Genomic DNA, 12,641 nt, shown 5'->3' with positions numbered 1-12,641 from the left:
CTGGACACTGGGTTTTGTGTCTGAGAGGGGGTGGGAACACTTCTCTGTAGGAAATGTCTTCAGCCCAGGATCCAGGGGTGGGGGGAACCTCAACCATGGGGTGGTTGTTCCTGCCATCGTGGGATCAATATGGCTACAAGGCCCGGGCAAGGGACTCCTCATAGTGACGCTTCCCTCATGGGGAGGTCAGGGTGAGGGTGCCTGCCAATCATCAAAGAGCCCTCTCCAACACAAACCCAATGGGAGGAACCTGGGGTGTCCCTGGCAGAGAAGGGAACCAGCCCAAACTTCCTCTGCCCCTCAGGCACCGACTGCTTCTTGCTCAGGGGGTCCCCTAGGGGTTTAGGGACAGAGGGAAGGTCTCGCAGGGCTCTGGGCAGCAGACTGGCAAGGGGCAGCATGTCTGCCACCCTGGGCCTGGAGACTAGTTGAGGCACATGGCCACCTGGGCCGCCTCTGGGCTCAAAGATGAGAGAACCAGTCCTGGGCGCAGTGGCTTGTTATAGAAATCTGTTTAATGGTTTAGGAATGTGTACACTGGCTCTGCCAAGTTTCCATAAAGGCAACTTTTCCATGTTTTAAAAAATAGATTTGGTATAAAGATTTATATATTCATAAATAGGTGACATGAAAAATTACCAAATGCAAATAGAATACTTGGGCTGCCTGAAGCCCTGTTCACTCCAAGTCCAGGCCCTGCAGGGGTCAGAGTCCCTGCTGGAGGAGGCCCCAAGTCCAACAGCCTCTTAGGGAAGATAAACTGAATGCAATGCCTATTAGGAACCCTCCAGCTCCTTAAGCCAGCATCACACTGGCCCCACCCAGGCCTCAGCCCACCTTCCTCTGCTTCCCCCCACAGTCACCTCCACCCTTGCCCCCTCCCCTGCACTCCGGCCCCTGACCCCACCTGCTCCCACTCTTTGGCAATTTCTCAACAAAGTAAGAGATGACACTGTTCTCCCCCCCCAGAGCCTGGGCTGCTGGGAGAGCTTAGCCTGCCAAGGGGAGGAAACAAGCCGGTTTGTTTTGTCTCACACACTTCCCCATCTTCTCTCCCAGCTGTTTTAAGGACCAGAAGGGCAGTGGGGCCCCCTCCTGGTGGGATACAGCGGGGCAGGAGCCCCTGCAACCCCAGGTACAGACCCTGAGCCTCTGACCAGCTTTTGTGCCTGAGAGAGGGTGGGAACGCTTCTAGGTAGGAAATGGCTTTAAGCCCAGAACCCAGGGGTAGGGGAACCTCGACTATGGGGTGGGTTGCTGCTGCCAAGGGGTACTAGGGGCAAGGCCCCAGGGTGGGGCCAGTTCTAGGAGCTGTGTCTAGCTAGGCCATCTGTGACCCCAAATGGCATGAATAAAAGGGCAGGTTGGTAAGAGCCAGGGGAGGGCATGGGGCAGGGAGACCAGGTTGGCCCAGACAGGACAGAGGTGCTCCAGGGACAGGATGCTCGAGTGAAGCCAGGCAGAGCTGTGGGGCCTTTGAAACATCCTGAGGGCCCAGGCCTGCCACAGGGTGACCTGGGCAGAGAAGCCCAGAGGACAGCAAGGTGCCCAAATGAGAGCTCAGGGCTTCTGGGGTGGAGGGACAGGGGCACAGTAGCAGCAGGGGAAGGAATGTGGAGTCCCACGTGAGCCTGCCTTTCCAGGCCAAGCCCTTGGAGTGAGGCTGCTCCTGCCTGGGGGGCAAGAAATGGAGGTGGCTCACAGTCCCAAGGTGACAAATGAACCCATCACCAGTCAGCTACCATCCCTGTGAAGGAGCCAGGGTGGAGGGCCCTGTCCATGTCCTCCCTCCCCTCCTCCCTAAGCCCTGAGGAAGGTAACAGCCCCACCTGTGAGGCCGCGGCCTGGAAGCAGAGTCGGAGAGCTGGGCTTTTCAGAGGTGGGCAGTGGGTGGTGGTGGGCAGTACCAGTAACTATGCTCGGGTGGCTGGGACTTGCCCTGGAACTGAGGATGAAATTCAGACAGGGAGTCCCAGGCCTTTGCTCCCAAGACCCCATGCATGCTCCCTGTTCCCCCAAAAACAGAGCGGCTCTGCAAGGACAGGCTTCGTGGGACTTCTCTTCCAGTGTGGGCCTGTGGTGAAAGACCAGCTCAGCCCCTCCTGACCATATGACCCCAGAAACATCCGCCCTAGCAGAAAGGTTGTGGGGCTGGAGGAAGGCACTTCCCACGACACATCTAGTCCCAGTGGGGTCTGAGGGCACCCCTCAGTGCCAGGAACTGTCTGCCCTGCAAGCAGAGCCCAGGCACTGCAGAGGTGCAGGGGCAGAGCCCAGACCCCACTCAGCTCCACTCGCCCCTGCCACAAGCAAAGCTGCTGAAGAAGGAAGCCAGGCAGCCTCGCCTCTGGTGTCCCCCAATCTGATGTACCCAGACTCCCCTCGGTGCAGGTGCCAGCCCCCCAGCTCCTGGCAGCCTTCCTCCCTTGCAGAACCAGGCTCAGCATTCCACAGGTAGCCTCCCTGCCCAGAAGCAAGCCTTGCAGGTGAGATGCTGGCTCCACCACCACCAAGCCCTTGCTTGTCTCAGTCTCAGCGGGGGAACCCGTCCGGGTCCCAACCCTGCCTCTTGGGTCACCGTGGCACTGCTGTAAGGCCTACTCTTGCCCTCAGCCAGGCCTGCTGGGAAAGTGTGTAGTGCAGAGGGCAGGGAAGCATGGGGGAGGCCTCTCACTGGCCCAGGGACTACCCTGAGCCCTGCCTGGCCTGGCCTGGGAGCTAGACCACGCCCCGACACAGCCCTGCTCATGGGTCCAAGAGCTGCTTATTTCTGGGGGCACCCATGCTGAGCAGGCTGTGAGGCAGAGCTGGGCTGACACAGACGGACTGGGATTGGCTAGGGAAGATCACCTGGCCCCTCCAGTCCTAGCCCTGGCTCTCTTGTCAATGTGATACCTCTGAGCCACAGAGGACAATGCTGCTTCCCAGATCCCCCCACCCCACTTTTGCCTTCTAACCTTGGCACCCAGCTCAGGATGAGGCAGTTAAGGGCCCAGGGAATAAAATGGGCCAGGATAAGGACCGCCAGCCCCTCTCCTTTCTTGTCTAGGAGACTCGATTCTATAAACTAGACTGGGACCTACGCTCAGCTGGCAGGATTTCTGCTTGTGGGGTAAGGCTGGGTGCCTTGCGGTACCCTCTCATCCCTGAGCCTCAAGGATGCAAGCATGCAAGCTTCTACTTGGACCTTAAATGTCCACTTTCCCATATCATTCCCCCACCCGCCAAACTTTTGAGTGCTGGCACTGAAGGATTCGCTAATTTTGCAACCTGAGTGGCAAAACACTGGGCCCCGAGCCAGCAGACAGTCTCCACCTAGCTGTGGGCCATGACCCCATGCTGTCCCGATGAAAATGAGAAGCTACACGGAAAGCCAGAAAACCCAGGGGTCCTGATGAGGTCCTGATGAGGCAGTGAGCCAGGCCCCAGGGAGATGTCTGTGAGTGCTGCAGGGGCAGTGAAGGCAGGAAGCAGGTTCCCCACCTGGAAGGGGCTGGGGCTTCCCTGGAGCTGTGCTCAGGCACTGAGTCTGTGGGTCTCATGGCTCTTGCTCTGCTGCTCTGCGCAGAGCCCCAGGATGACCGGGAAGAACCCAGGGCACTGGGCACATCCCTGGAAAGCAGTAACCTGCTGCCACAGGTTAAGCAAACCCATGAGAGGAAACGGTCAGAGCCACCAGGCGTGGGACAGGGAGGACCACCAGCCCCTCCTACTGTGGCCCACACTGACGGGTTCAGGCCAGTCCTGGAATGTGAAGATTGTGGAGGGCCAGCTGCTGGCTGGCAGGGTGGCCCGTGAGGGTATCCTGCTTCCCCTTCCTCAAGGAGAGCCTCCATCCCACAGCCAGGCCACAGGATGCGGAGCTCCAGAGCTTCACCCGGCTGCTCTAGTCGCCGGTGCCCAGGAGGGCTGGCTCTGGAGGGCTGGGCTTGGCAGGCCGGGAAGAGCAAGGAGGTGGGGAGCTCCCAGCCTGCCGGCCCGGCCCCCGGTCAGCACCCGCAGCCCCAGCCTTCTCCAATGTCCTTGCTGTTCAGCTGGATGTGGTCAGGGCTCTTCTCGCTGAACAGTGGGCCTCCATGCCGCATGATGAGCTCCGTGGCCACCCTCAGGAAGGCCTCCTCCACGTTGCTTGAGTCCTTGGCAGACGTCTCAATGGCACACAGGATGTCATAGTGCTCAGCCAGGCTCTGCGCCTCGGCCAGGGAGACCTCCCGAAGCTCGCTGAGGTCTGACTTGTTCCCTGCAGAGGAAAGCCAGGGGCAGCATGAGGCCATGGGGGCTGGGCAAGCCCAGTCCCACCTGGGAGGGCCATGCTGGCAGCCCCACGCCACTCCCCTCCACCACTACAAATGGACACCCTGGCATGGTCATCTACCTTTCTTTAAAAAACCTTTTTTAGGCCGGGTGCAGTGGCTCATGCCTGTAATCCCAACACTTTGGGAAGCTAAGGCAGGGGGAGTGCTTGAGCCCAGGAATTCAAGACCAGCCTGGGCAACACAGTGAGACCCCATCTCAATTTACCCAGCTCCTCCTAGAAGGTATGAGATGACTTCATTATGTTCCAAATAAGTTGTTAAATTGTTCCTTGACCCAATTTCTAGAATAACTTTTTAGAAGTCTCTACATGGCTGACTTTTGTAATGTAGTTATAAGGAAGACAAAAAAAAAAAAAAGAGTCTGGGCCAGGGGCAGTGGCTCACGCCTGTGATCCCAGCATTTGGGAAGGCCGAGGTGGGTGGATCACCTGAGGTTGGAAGTTCAAGACCAGTCTGGCCAACAAGATGAAACCCCTTCTCTACTTAAAAAAAATAGAAAAAATTAGCCAGGCATGGTTGGCGAGGGCCTGTAATCCCAGCTACTCGGGTGCCTGAGGCAGGGGAATCACTTGAACTGGGCAGATGGAGGTTGCAGTGAGCCGAGATTGTGCCACTGTACTCCAGCCTGGGCAATAAGAGCAAAACTCCGTCTCAAAAGAAAAAAGGAGTCTGTAAAGATCTAAAATTTCCTTGGCAACCTTAATAATAGCAACCAGTTTCAAAGTGTGAAACTTATTTGGATCCTGATCTCAACAAACTGGAAAAAATAAAATGCATATGAATTTTATGAGCAATTATCAATCTGAATACAGACTGGCTATTTGATATTATTAAGGAAATGTCAGTATTTTTAGATGAGAAAATAATATTGCTGGTTTTTTTTAAGTGTTTACATATTTTGTAGGTTCATGCTGGAATACTGCCAGGTGAAATAGTTTGATGTGAATTTGTCTCAACACGAGGGAGGGGAGGTGACATTGTATAGATGAGAGGAGGTTGGACTTGAGTTGCTAATTGCTGAAGCAGGGTAATGGGTACCTGGGGGCTCATTATTATTCTATTCTAAGCCAGATATAGTGGCTGACACCTGTAATTCCAACTACTTGGAGGTTGAGACAGGAGGATTGCTTGAGGCCAGGAGTTCAAGATCAGCCTGGGCAACATAGCAGGACTGCATCTCTAAAAATATATGTATGTATATATGTATGTATAAATAAATACAAAAAATACTATTTTCGTAGCTGTATAAAATGTTCTATAGGCCAGGCATGGCGGCTCATGCCTGTAATCCCAGCACTTTGGGAGGCCGAGGTGGGCGGATCATGAGGTCAGGAGATCAAGACCATCCTGGTCAACATGGTGAAACCCCATCTCTACTAAAAATATAAAATTTCCATGCCAGGCAGGAATGTTTTTCAGAAATGTCCTGGATAAAAGGGAATTGGTAGCCAGGTGTGGTGGTGCGTGCCTACAGTCCCAGCTACTCAGGAGGCTGAGGCAGGAGAATTGCTTGAACCCGGGAGGTGGAAGTTGCAGTGAGCCAAGATCATGCCACTGCACTCCAGCCTGGCATCAGAGCGAGACTCCATCCCCCACCCCTGGCAAAAAAAAAAGGCAGGAAAATGGTTAGGCCAGGTGGGGAAAACTCTGTTCCTGCCAAGTGCTCCATGTCCCAGTCTATGGAAGGCAGGCCACATGGAACCAGGCACCACCCTCTTCCCACCTAGAGTCAGGTCCAGGCCCTGTCTGTACATCTGAGTCAGAAGAATCAACCAGTTGGCCCAGCTACTTGGGAGGCTGAAGCAGGAGAACCGCTTGAACCAGGGAGAGAGAGGTTGCAGTGGCTTTGGGGAGGTTGCAGTGGCTTTGCAGATCTTGCAGAACCAAGATCACACCACAGCGCTCCACCTGGGTCACTGAGTGAGATTCTATCTCAAAAAAAAAAGAATCAACCTGTTGGGGTAAGGACCCCAGGGATAACATAAGAGCTAAAGAGCTTCTCCAGTCCAGGTCTGGGAAGGTTATATAGAAGGAAAACAAAGGTAAACAGCATCCTTCACAGCAGTAGTTCTCAAAGTGGGGTCCTTGGACCAGCAAGGTGGGTGTCACCTGGGAATTTGTTAGAAATACACATTCATGGGCCTCAACCAGCCCGCCTGGATCAGATGCTCTGGAGGTGAGGCCCTGCAGCTGCACTTGAAGAAGGCTTCTGTGAGATTCTGAGGCACAGAAGCCATCAGGTGTTCCTGCTCTGTGTGTGGCACAACACAGAAAGTCAGAAGCTTGAGGTCAGCAGAAGCAAACTCAAAGCCTACATGTGTATGCTCACAGCGGACCCGGATAAATCACTCCACTTTTCTGAGCCTCGCCCCAGGCCCTGTCAAATAAGGAGAAGCCAGGGTACAAGAGCTAAACCTTGACACATGTGAAGAACTGCAGGGCAAACTTCAGCTCCCTTTCTTCTTTCCTCTCATTCCAATGTTGAATATAACTTTCTATCTTTTTTTTTTTTTTTGAGACAGAGTCTCGCTCTGTCGCCCAGACTGGAGTGCAGTGGCGCTATCTCGGCTCACTGCAAGCTCCGCCTCCCAGGTTCACGCCATTCTGCCTCAGCCTCTCCAGCAGCTGGGACTACAGGCGTCCGCCGCCACGCCTGGCTAATTTTTTAGTTGAGACGGGGTTTCACCATGTTAGTCAGGATGGTCTTGATCTCCTGACTTCGTGATCTGCCTGCCTTGGCCTCCCAAAGTGCTGGGATTACAGGTGTGAGCCACCACGCCCAGCCTTGAATATAACTTTCTAAGTGATTAGCGGGATCAGGATTTGCAAAACCATGGCTCAAACTCTGGCTGGGACTCCCTCTGGACTCAGGGTTACCCTGTGTTTAAAAAGCAGAGGGATGGCCGGGCGCGGTGGCTCAAGCCTGTAATCCCAGCACTTTGGGAGGCCGAGATGGGCGGATCACGAGGTCAGGAGATCGAGACCATCCTGGCTAACACGGTGAAACCCCGTCTCTACTAAAATACAAAACTAGCCGGGCGAGGTGGCGGGCGCCTGTAGTCCCAGCTACTCGGGAGGCTGAGGCAGGAGAATGGCGTAAACCCGGGAGGCGGAGCTTGCAGTGAGCTGAGATCCGGCCACTGCACTCCAGTCCGGGCGACAGAGCGAGACTCTGCCTTAAAAAAAAAAAAAAAAAAAAAAAAAAGCAGAGGGAGGCAGGGACAGGTAGAGTGATGGGATTTGTGGTCCCGAGGAACCCCCCACTCACCGATCAGTAGCTGTACAATGTTGGAGCCGGCGTACTTCCTCACATCCTCAATCCAGTGAGGCACTGACAGGAAGGAGCTCCTCTTGGTGATGTCGTAGGCAAGGATGGCCCCATTGGCACTGCGGTAGTAGCTCTGGGTGATGGTGCGGAACCGCTCCTGGCCAGCCGTGTCCCAGATCTGCAGCTAAAGAAATAGGGTTCCTCAGTGAACCCAGTGGCACAGTCTGAACATGGGGACAGGCAGAGTGACCCCACAGACCCACACCCAGAGCTGTGGTTCCACTGGGCTAGGTGGCCTTCTGAGCCCTTAGAAAGCAACTCAGTGGCTCAACCTTGTTGGAAAACTGGGGAAGCAAAGGGAAGGTGAGCAGCCCCTGTCCTGGCCCTCTAGGGTCCCCGGGGAATAGTTGAGGAAGGGGTATATTCTGAGCTGGCCCAGGTCCTTTGTGTGCCCCTCTCCCCTCAGCACTGGGCCCACTGCTGGGAACACAGAACCACCAGTGCTCAAGCGACTGGCGGCTGGAAAGCTGGCTCCAGGTGTACTGCGCGGCCAGCAGTGCACAAGGCCAGGTCCCCTCCCCTGCAAGAGCATCATGTACCCAGCTATGTGTGAGGCTCCTCCAGCATTAGGGTTCCCTCAGGACTCTACAGCCTGGTGATGAGGGCTGTGGGAAAGGTGACTGGTGGTGGCAATGGGCAGAGTCCTCCCATGGGGCCTTTGAGTACAAGGCAGTTCCCATCAGCTGACCCAGCTTGGCCAAAGCAAGGAGCTTGGGGGCTTTTTCCACCCATGTCTTCATTTCACACCTACTCTGCCCCACCTCCCACCAGACGTGGGCTGTGGAGGAGAGGTGCCCGTGGGCGGGAGGAGCTTCCCTAACATCTTTTAGAAGCAGAGTCTGGCAGGATGGATACCAGGCTGGGCAGGGGCAGAGGTCTGTGTAGGGCTACTCCGGGCAGAGATCACCAGCCAAGGCGCATATGCCAGGGCTCTCGGTGACCAAACGCCTCAGAGACTGCCTGTGCCTTCTCTGCCCCACCAATCACAGGTTCTCGTGGCTCTCTGAAGACAGACACCCAGCTTGTGGCATGTGCCGAGCTGCAGGTCCATCAGCCCCCTTTGCAGGCACAAACACTCAGGGTGCCTATTTACCTAGTTCTCAAGGTATGTGAGAAAGGTCTTCCTCTCAAGGTCTGTCTGGGGTGGGGAAAGGCCACAGAGGCCCAGACAGTTCCTGAAGGCAGGGCCTCTGTCCCTGGCACTGTGGAGGTGACCACCATTTCCCCAGCCCCAACACAGAGAAGTCTGAGAGTGAAAGCTCTGGGCCACAATGTGCCCAATACGACCCCTCTTTTCTGAGTTGTTCCATTTACTCCTCAGTAAATGGCTCCAAGAAAACCAGGCCTATGTTCCATAGTTCATGCGTCTAGCAGCTCACGCATGGCAACATGGGGTGACGTGCAAGGTTTATGTGTGCACCACACAAGTCTGGGAACTGAAAGTTCCTCTACCTAAAGAAGTCAACCTCTGGTGTGGAGAAAACTCGTCTCCACACATAACACGAAAGATACCAGCCAAACAACAGCAAAAACGCAACACAGAAGAAACAACACAGAGGCAAAGTCCTCAAACAATCATCAGTGTTTCAGAAATAGGGAAAGATTCATGGAACAAGAAAAGAATACTATCTTTTTCGGCGAGGGGCATTCAGAAAGAAAAAAGAGCTCAATTAAAAATATGATAACATACATGAAAATGCAGGATCAGGGTTGGAAGACAAAGTTGAAGAAATCCCTCCAAAGTAGAGAAAAAATACCAAGAAATGGAAAAGAAAGAAAATAAAATTGTGAGCCAGGCGTGGTGGCTCACGCCTGTAATCCCAGCACTTTGGGAGGCTGAGGCAGAAGGATCACCTGAGATCAAGAGTTCGAGACCAGCCTGGCCAACATGGTGAAACCCCATCTCTACTAAAAATAAAAAAGTTAACCGGGTGTGGTGGTGCACGCCTGTAATCCCAGCTCGGGAGGGCTGAGGCAGGAGAATTGCTTAAACCTGGGAGTCAGAGGTTCCAGTAAGCCAAGATGGCGCCACTGCACACCAGCCTGGATGACAGAATAAGTGAGACCGTCTCAAAAACAAAAAAGAAAATTAAGAACCAGGCTTGGAGAGCAGGATAATCAGAATTTCAGAAAAAGAGAACAATAAAATCAAGGAGAGGAAATCAAGTATTTCAAGAAAAGTATCCAGAATTCACTGGGGCCCACCAGGCAAACACACACAATGGAGCAGAGCAGACCACACTGCATCCATGGGCGGAAATTCCAGAACAACAGGCAAGAAGAAAGAATACAAAAGACCCATGTGGCATTAGACAGCCAATGAAACAATGCCTTAAAATGAGGAGAAAAATTATTTCCAACCTAGAATTCTCTACCCAACCAACCAGTAGTCAAGAGTGAGGGTTTAATTAAGGCATTCCCAGACATACAGTCCTCAAAAAATTCACCTTCCTGCCACCCTTCCTCAGGGAGTGACTGAAAGTTCCTCTACCTAAAGAAGTCAACAAAAAATAAGAAAATGTGGGATCCAGAAAACAGAAAGTTCAACTGAAAGGGGGGCAAAGGGAGATGCCAGGATGATGGAAAGAGAGATAGATCCCAGGATAATACCTGAGCAGCAGCCTAGACATCAGCCAACCTGGAGCCGGTCAGAGGGCTCCTGGAGCAGCTTCCAACCATGGCAGCATCACTGGTGGCAGAGTAGCCCTCCCTCCACATACACCACAGGACTGGAGAAAATATATGAGGCTGTCATTTTTGAAATGTAGACAACAAGCAGCAAGAGACCATAACCCCTAAAAGAGGAAAAACTCATGAAAGGCACCTCATGATCATCGTGATGCTCTACCTGGGAGTTTCCTGACCATGGGGCTAGAATCCAAGCAGAGCACAGTGGTCCCACTGAGCTAAGGAGGCAGAGATCAGGGTCTGGAGCAGATTATGTGATGAAATGAGAAGACATATGTAGGGGGAGCCCAAAAGTCTATGTGAGGTGTCCCAGTGAGCCTTGACCAGAGAGTGCCCCTTCCAGAGTTGAGAACAGACCAGAGATAGAGGTTCAGGAGTGCCAGGGGATGCTGAAGTTCCAAGCCAGACACAGTGAAGAGGCCTCATTAGTGTCTCATCAGTGCCCCATATATGAGCTGAGATATCAGAATGTCACTATGGGTGAGGACCATGCCTAAAGAAAGGCCTCAACAGACCTGCCCTAACCAACATAAGCCTTGGGTTTGGAGGTTGAGTTCTGCCACATTAGAGAGGCTCAGAAACACCTTAGTCTTTCCACATATCCACCCTAACAAAACATAAAAAAAAAAAAAAAAAGGCCTAAACAAACAACTTCAAGGTGATCTGCCAGTAACTGAACTGACTACTAGGACAAGAATCAACACTCTTCTAAAAAAGATAACAGAATCCAGAGTCCCGTTAAGTTATCAATCATAATTCCCATATACTATTGAAAACTGCTAAACATGTAAAGAAACAGGAAAATATGAACCACAGATAGGGAAAAAGCAATCTACTGACACTGATGCCAAAATGGTCCAGATATTGCATTTAGTAGGGAGACTTTAAAGCAGTGATTTTAAATATGTTCAGAAAATTACAAGGAAAGTATGTTTAAAGAATTAAAGAAAAATATCATCAAAATGAGTGGACGAATAGGGGATTTAAGGAAATAAATGAAAATTATTTCTTAAAACATTAAAAAATGTTTTATTAAACTATTTATTATTATTAAAATTACTGGCTGGGTGCAGTGCTGCACGCCCATAATCCCAGCACTTTGGGAGGCCAAGGCAGGTGGATCACCTGAGGTCAGGAGTTGAAGACCAGCCTGGCCAACATGGTAAAACTCCATCTCTACTAAAAATACAAAAATTAGCTAGGCATTGTGGTATGCTCCTGTAATCCCAGCTACTTGGGAGGCTGAGGCACGAGAATCCCTTGAACCTTGGAGGCAGAGGTTGCAGTGAGCCCAGATCACACTACTGCACTCCAGCCTGGACAACAGAGCAAGCCTGTCTCAAACAAAAATATAGATGTTAAACTTAATTTTTTTTTGTTTTTGAGATGGAGTCTTGCTCTGTCGCCCAGGCTGGAGTGCAGTGGCGCGGTCTTGGCCCACTGCAACCTCTGCTTCCCGGGTTCATGCCATTCTCCTGCCTCAGCCTCCCAAGTAGCTGGGACTACAGGTGTCCGGCTAATTTTTTGTATTTTTAGTAGAGACGGGGTTTCACTGTGTTAGCCAGGGTGGTTTCGATCTCCTGACCTCGTGACCTCGTGATCCGCCCACCTCAGCATCCCAAAGTGCTGGGATTATAGGCATGAGCCACAGTGCTTGGCCTTAATTTTTGTTTTGAGACGGAGTTTTGCTCTGTTGCCCAGGCTGGAGTGCAATGGCACGGTCTCGGCTCACCGCCACCTCCTCCTCCTGGGTTCAAGTGATTCTCCTGCCTCAGTCTCCTGAGTAGCTGGGATTCTGGGCATGCGCCATCACACCCGGCTGATTTTGTATTTTTGGTAGAGACGGGGTTTCTCCATGTTGGTCAGGCTGGTCTCAAACTCCCGACCTCAGGTGATCCGCTCGCCTTGGCCTCCCAAAGTGCTGGGATTACAGGCATGAGCCATTGCGCCTGGCCTAAACTTAATTTTTAAATGAGTGGAAATTCGAGAACTAAAAATTATAATAAGTGAGGCTGGGTGCAGTGGCTCACGCCTGTAATCCCAGCACTTTGGGAGGCCGAGGTGGGCGGATCACAGGGTCAGGAGATCAAGACCATCCTGGCTAACACGGTGAAACCCCATCTCTACTAAAAGTACAAAAAATTAGCCAGGCGTGGTGGCGGGTGCCTGTGGTTCCAGCTACTCGGGAGGCTGAGGCAGGAGAATGGCATGAACCCGGGAGGCCGGAGCTTGCAGTTAGCTGAGATCGTGCCACTGCACTCCCACCCGGGCAACAGAGCGAGACTTCGTCTCCAAAAAAAAAAAAAAAA

General features: G+C 52.6%; 1 protein-coding gene across 2 annotated transcripts in view; it reads right to left on the bottom strand.

The window, feature by feature from the left end:
• Window positions 1–493: 493 nt before the first annotated feature.
• RAB43 (RAB43, member RAS oncogene family) overlaps window positions 494–12,641 on the bottom strand; it is a 39,707-nt gene continuing 27,559 nt past the window's right edge. Inside the window, exons 2-3 of one of the 2 annotated variants that reach the window (XM_017885000.1) lie at window positions 7,585–7,768; window positions 494–4,240 (exon numbers count right to left, since the gene is read on the bottom strand). In XM_017885000.1, the coding sequence (XP_017740489.1) occupies window positions 3,990–4,240; window positions 7,585–7,768 (435 nt within the window). In that variant the 3' untranslated portion in view covers window positions 494–3,989. Of the gene's footprint in view, window positions 4,241–7,584; window positions 7,769–12,641 lie in introns of those variants that run through there. The other variant, XM_017885001.1, reaches the window with a different exon arrangement.

This window comes from Rhinopithecus bieti, unplaced genomic scaffold (assembly GCF_001698545.2).
Source record: "Rhinopithecus bieti isolate Rb0 unplaced genomic scaffold, ASM169854v2 scaffold_13262, whole genome shotgun sequence".
NCBI classification, from domain to species: Eukaryota; Metazoa; Chordata; class Mammalia; order Primates; family Cercopithecidae; genus Rhinopithecus; species Rhinopithecus bieti.
This window is presented reverse-complemented; position numbering and strand designations above follow the sequence as displayed.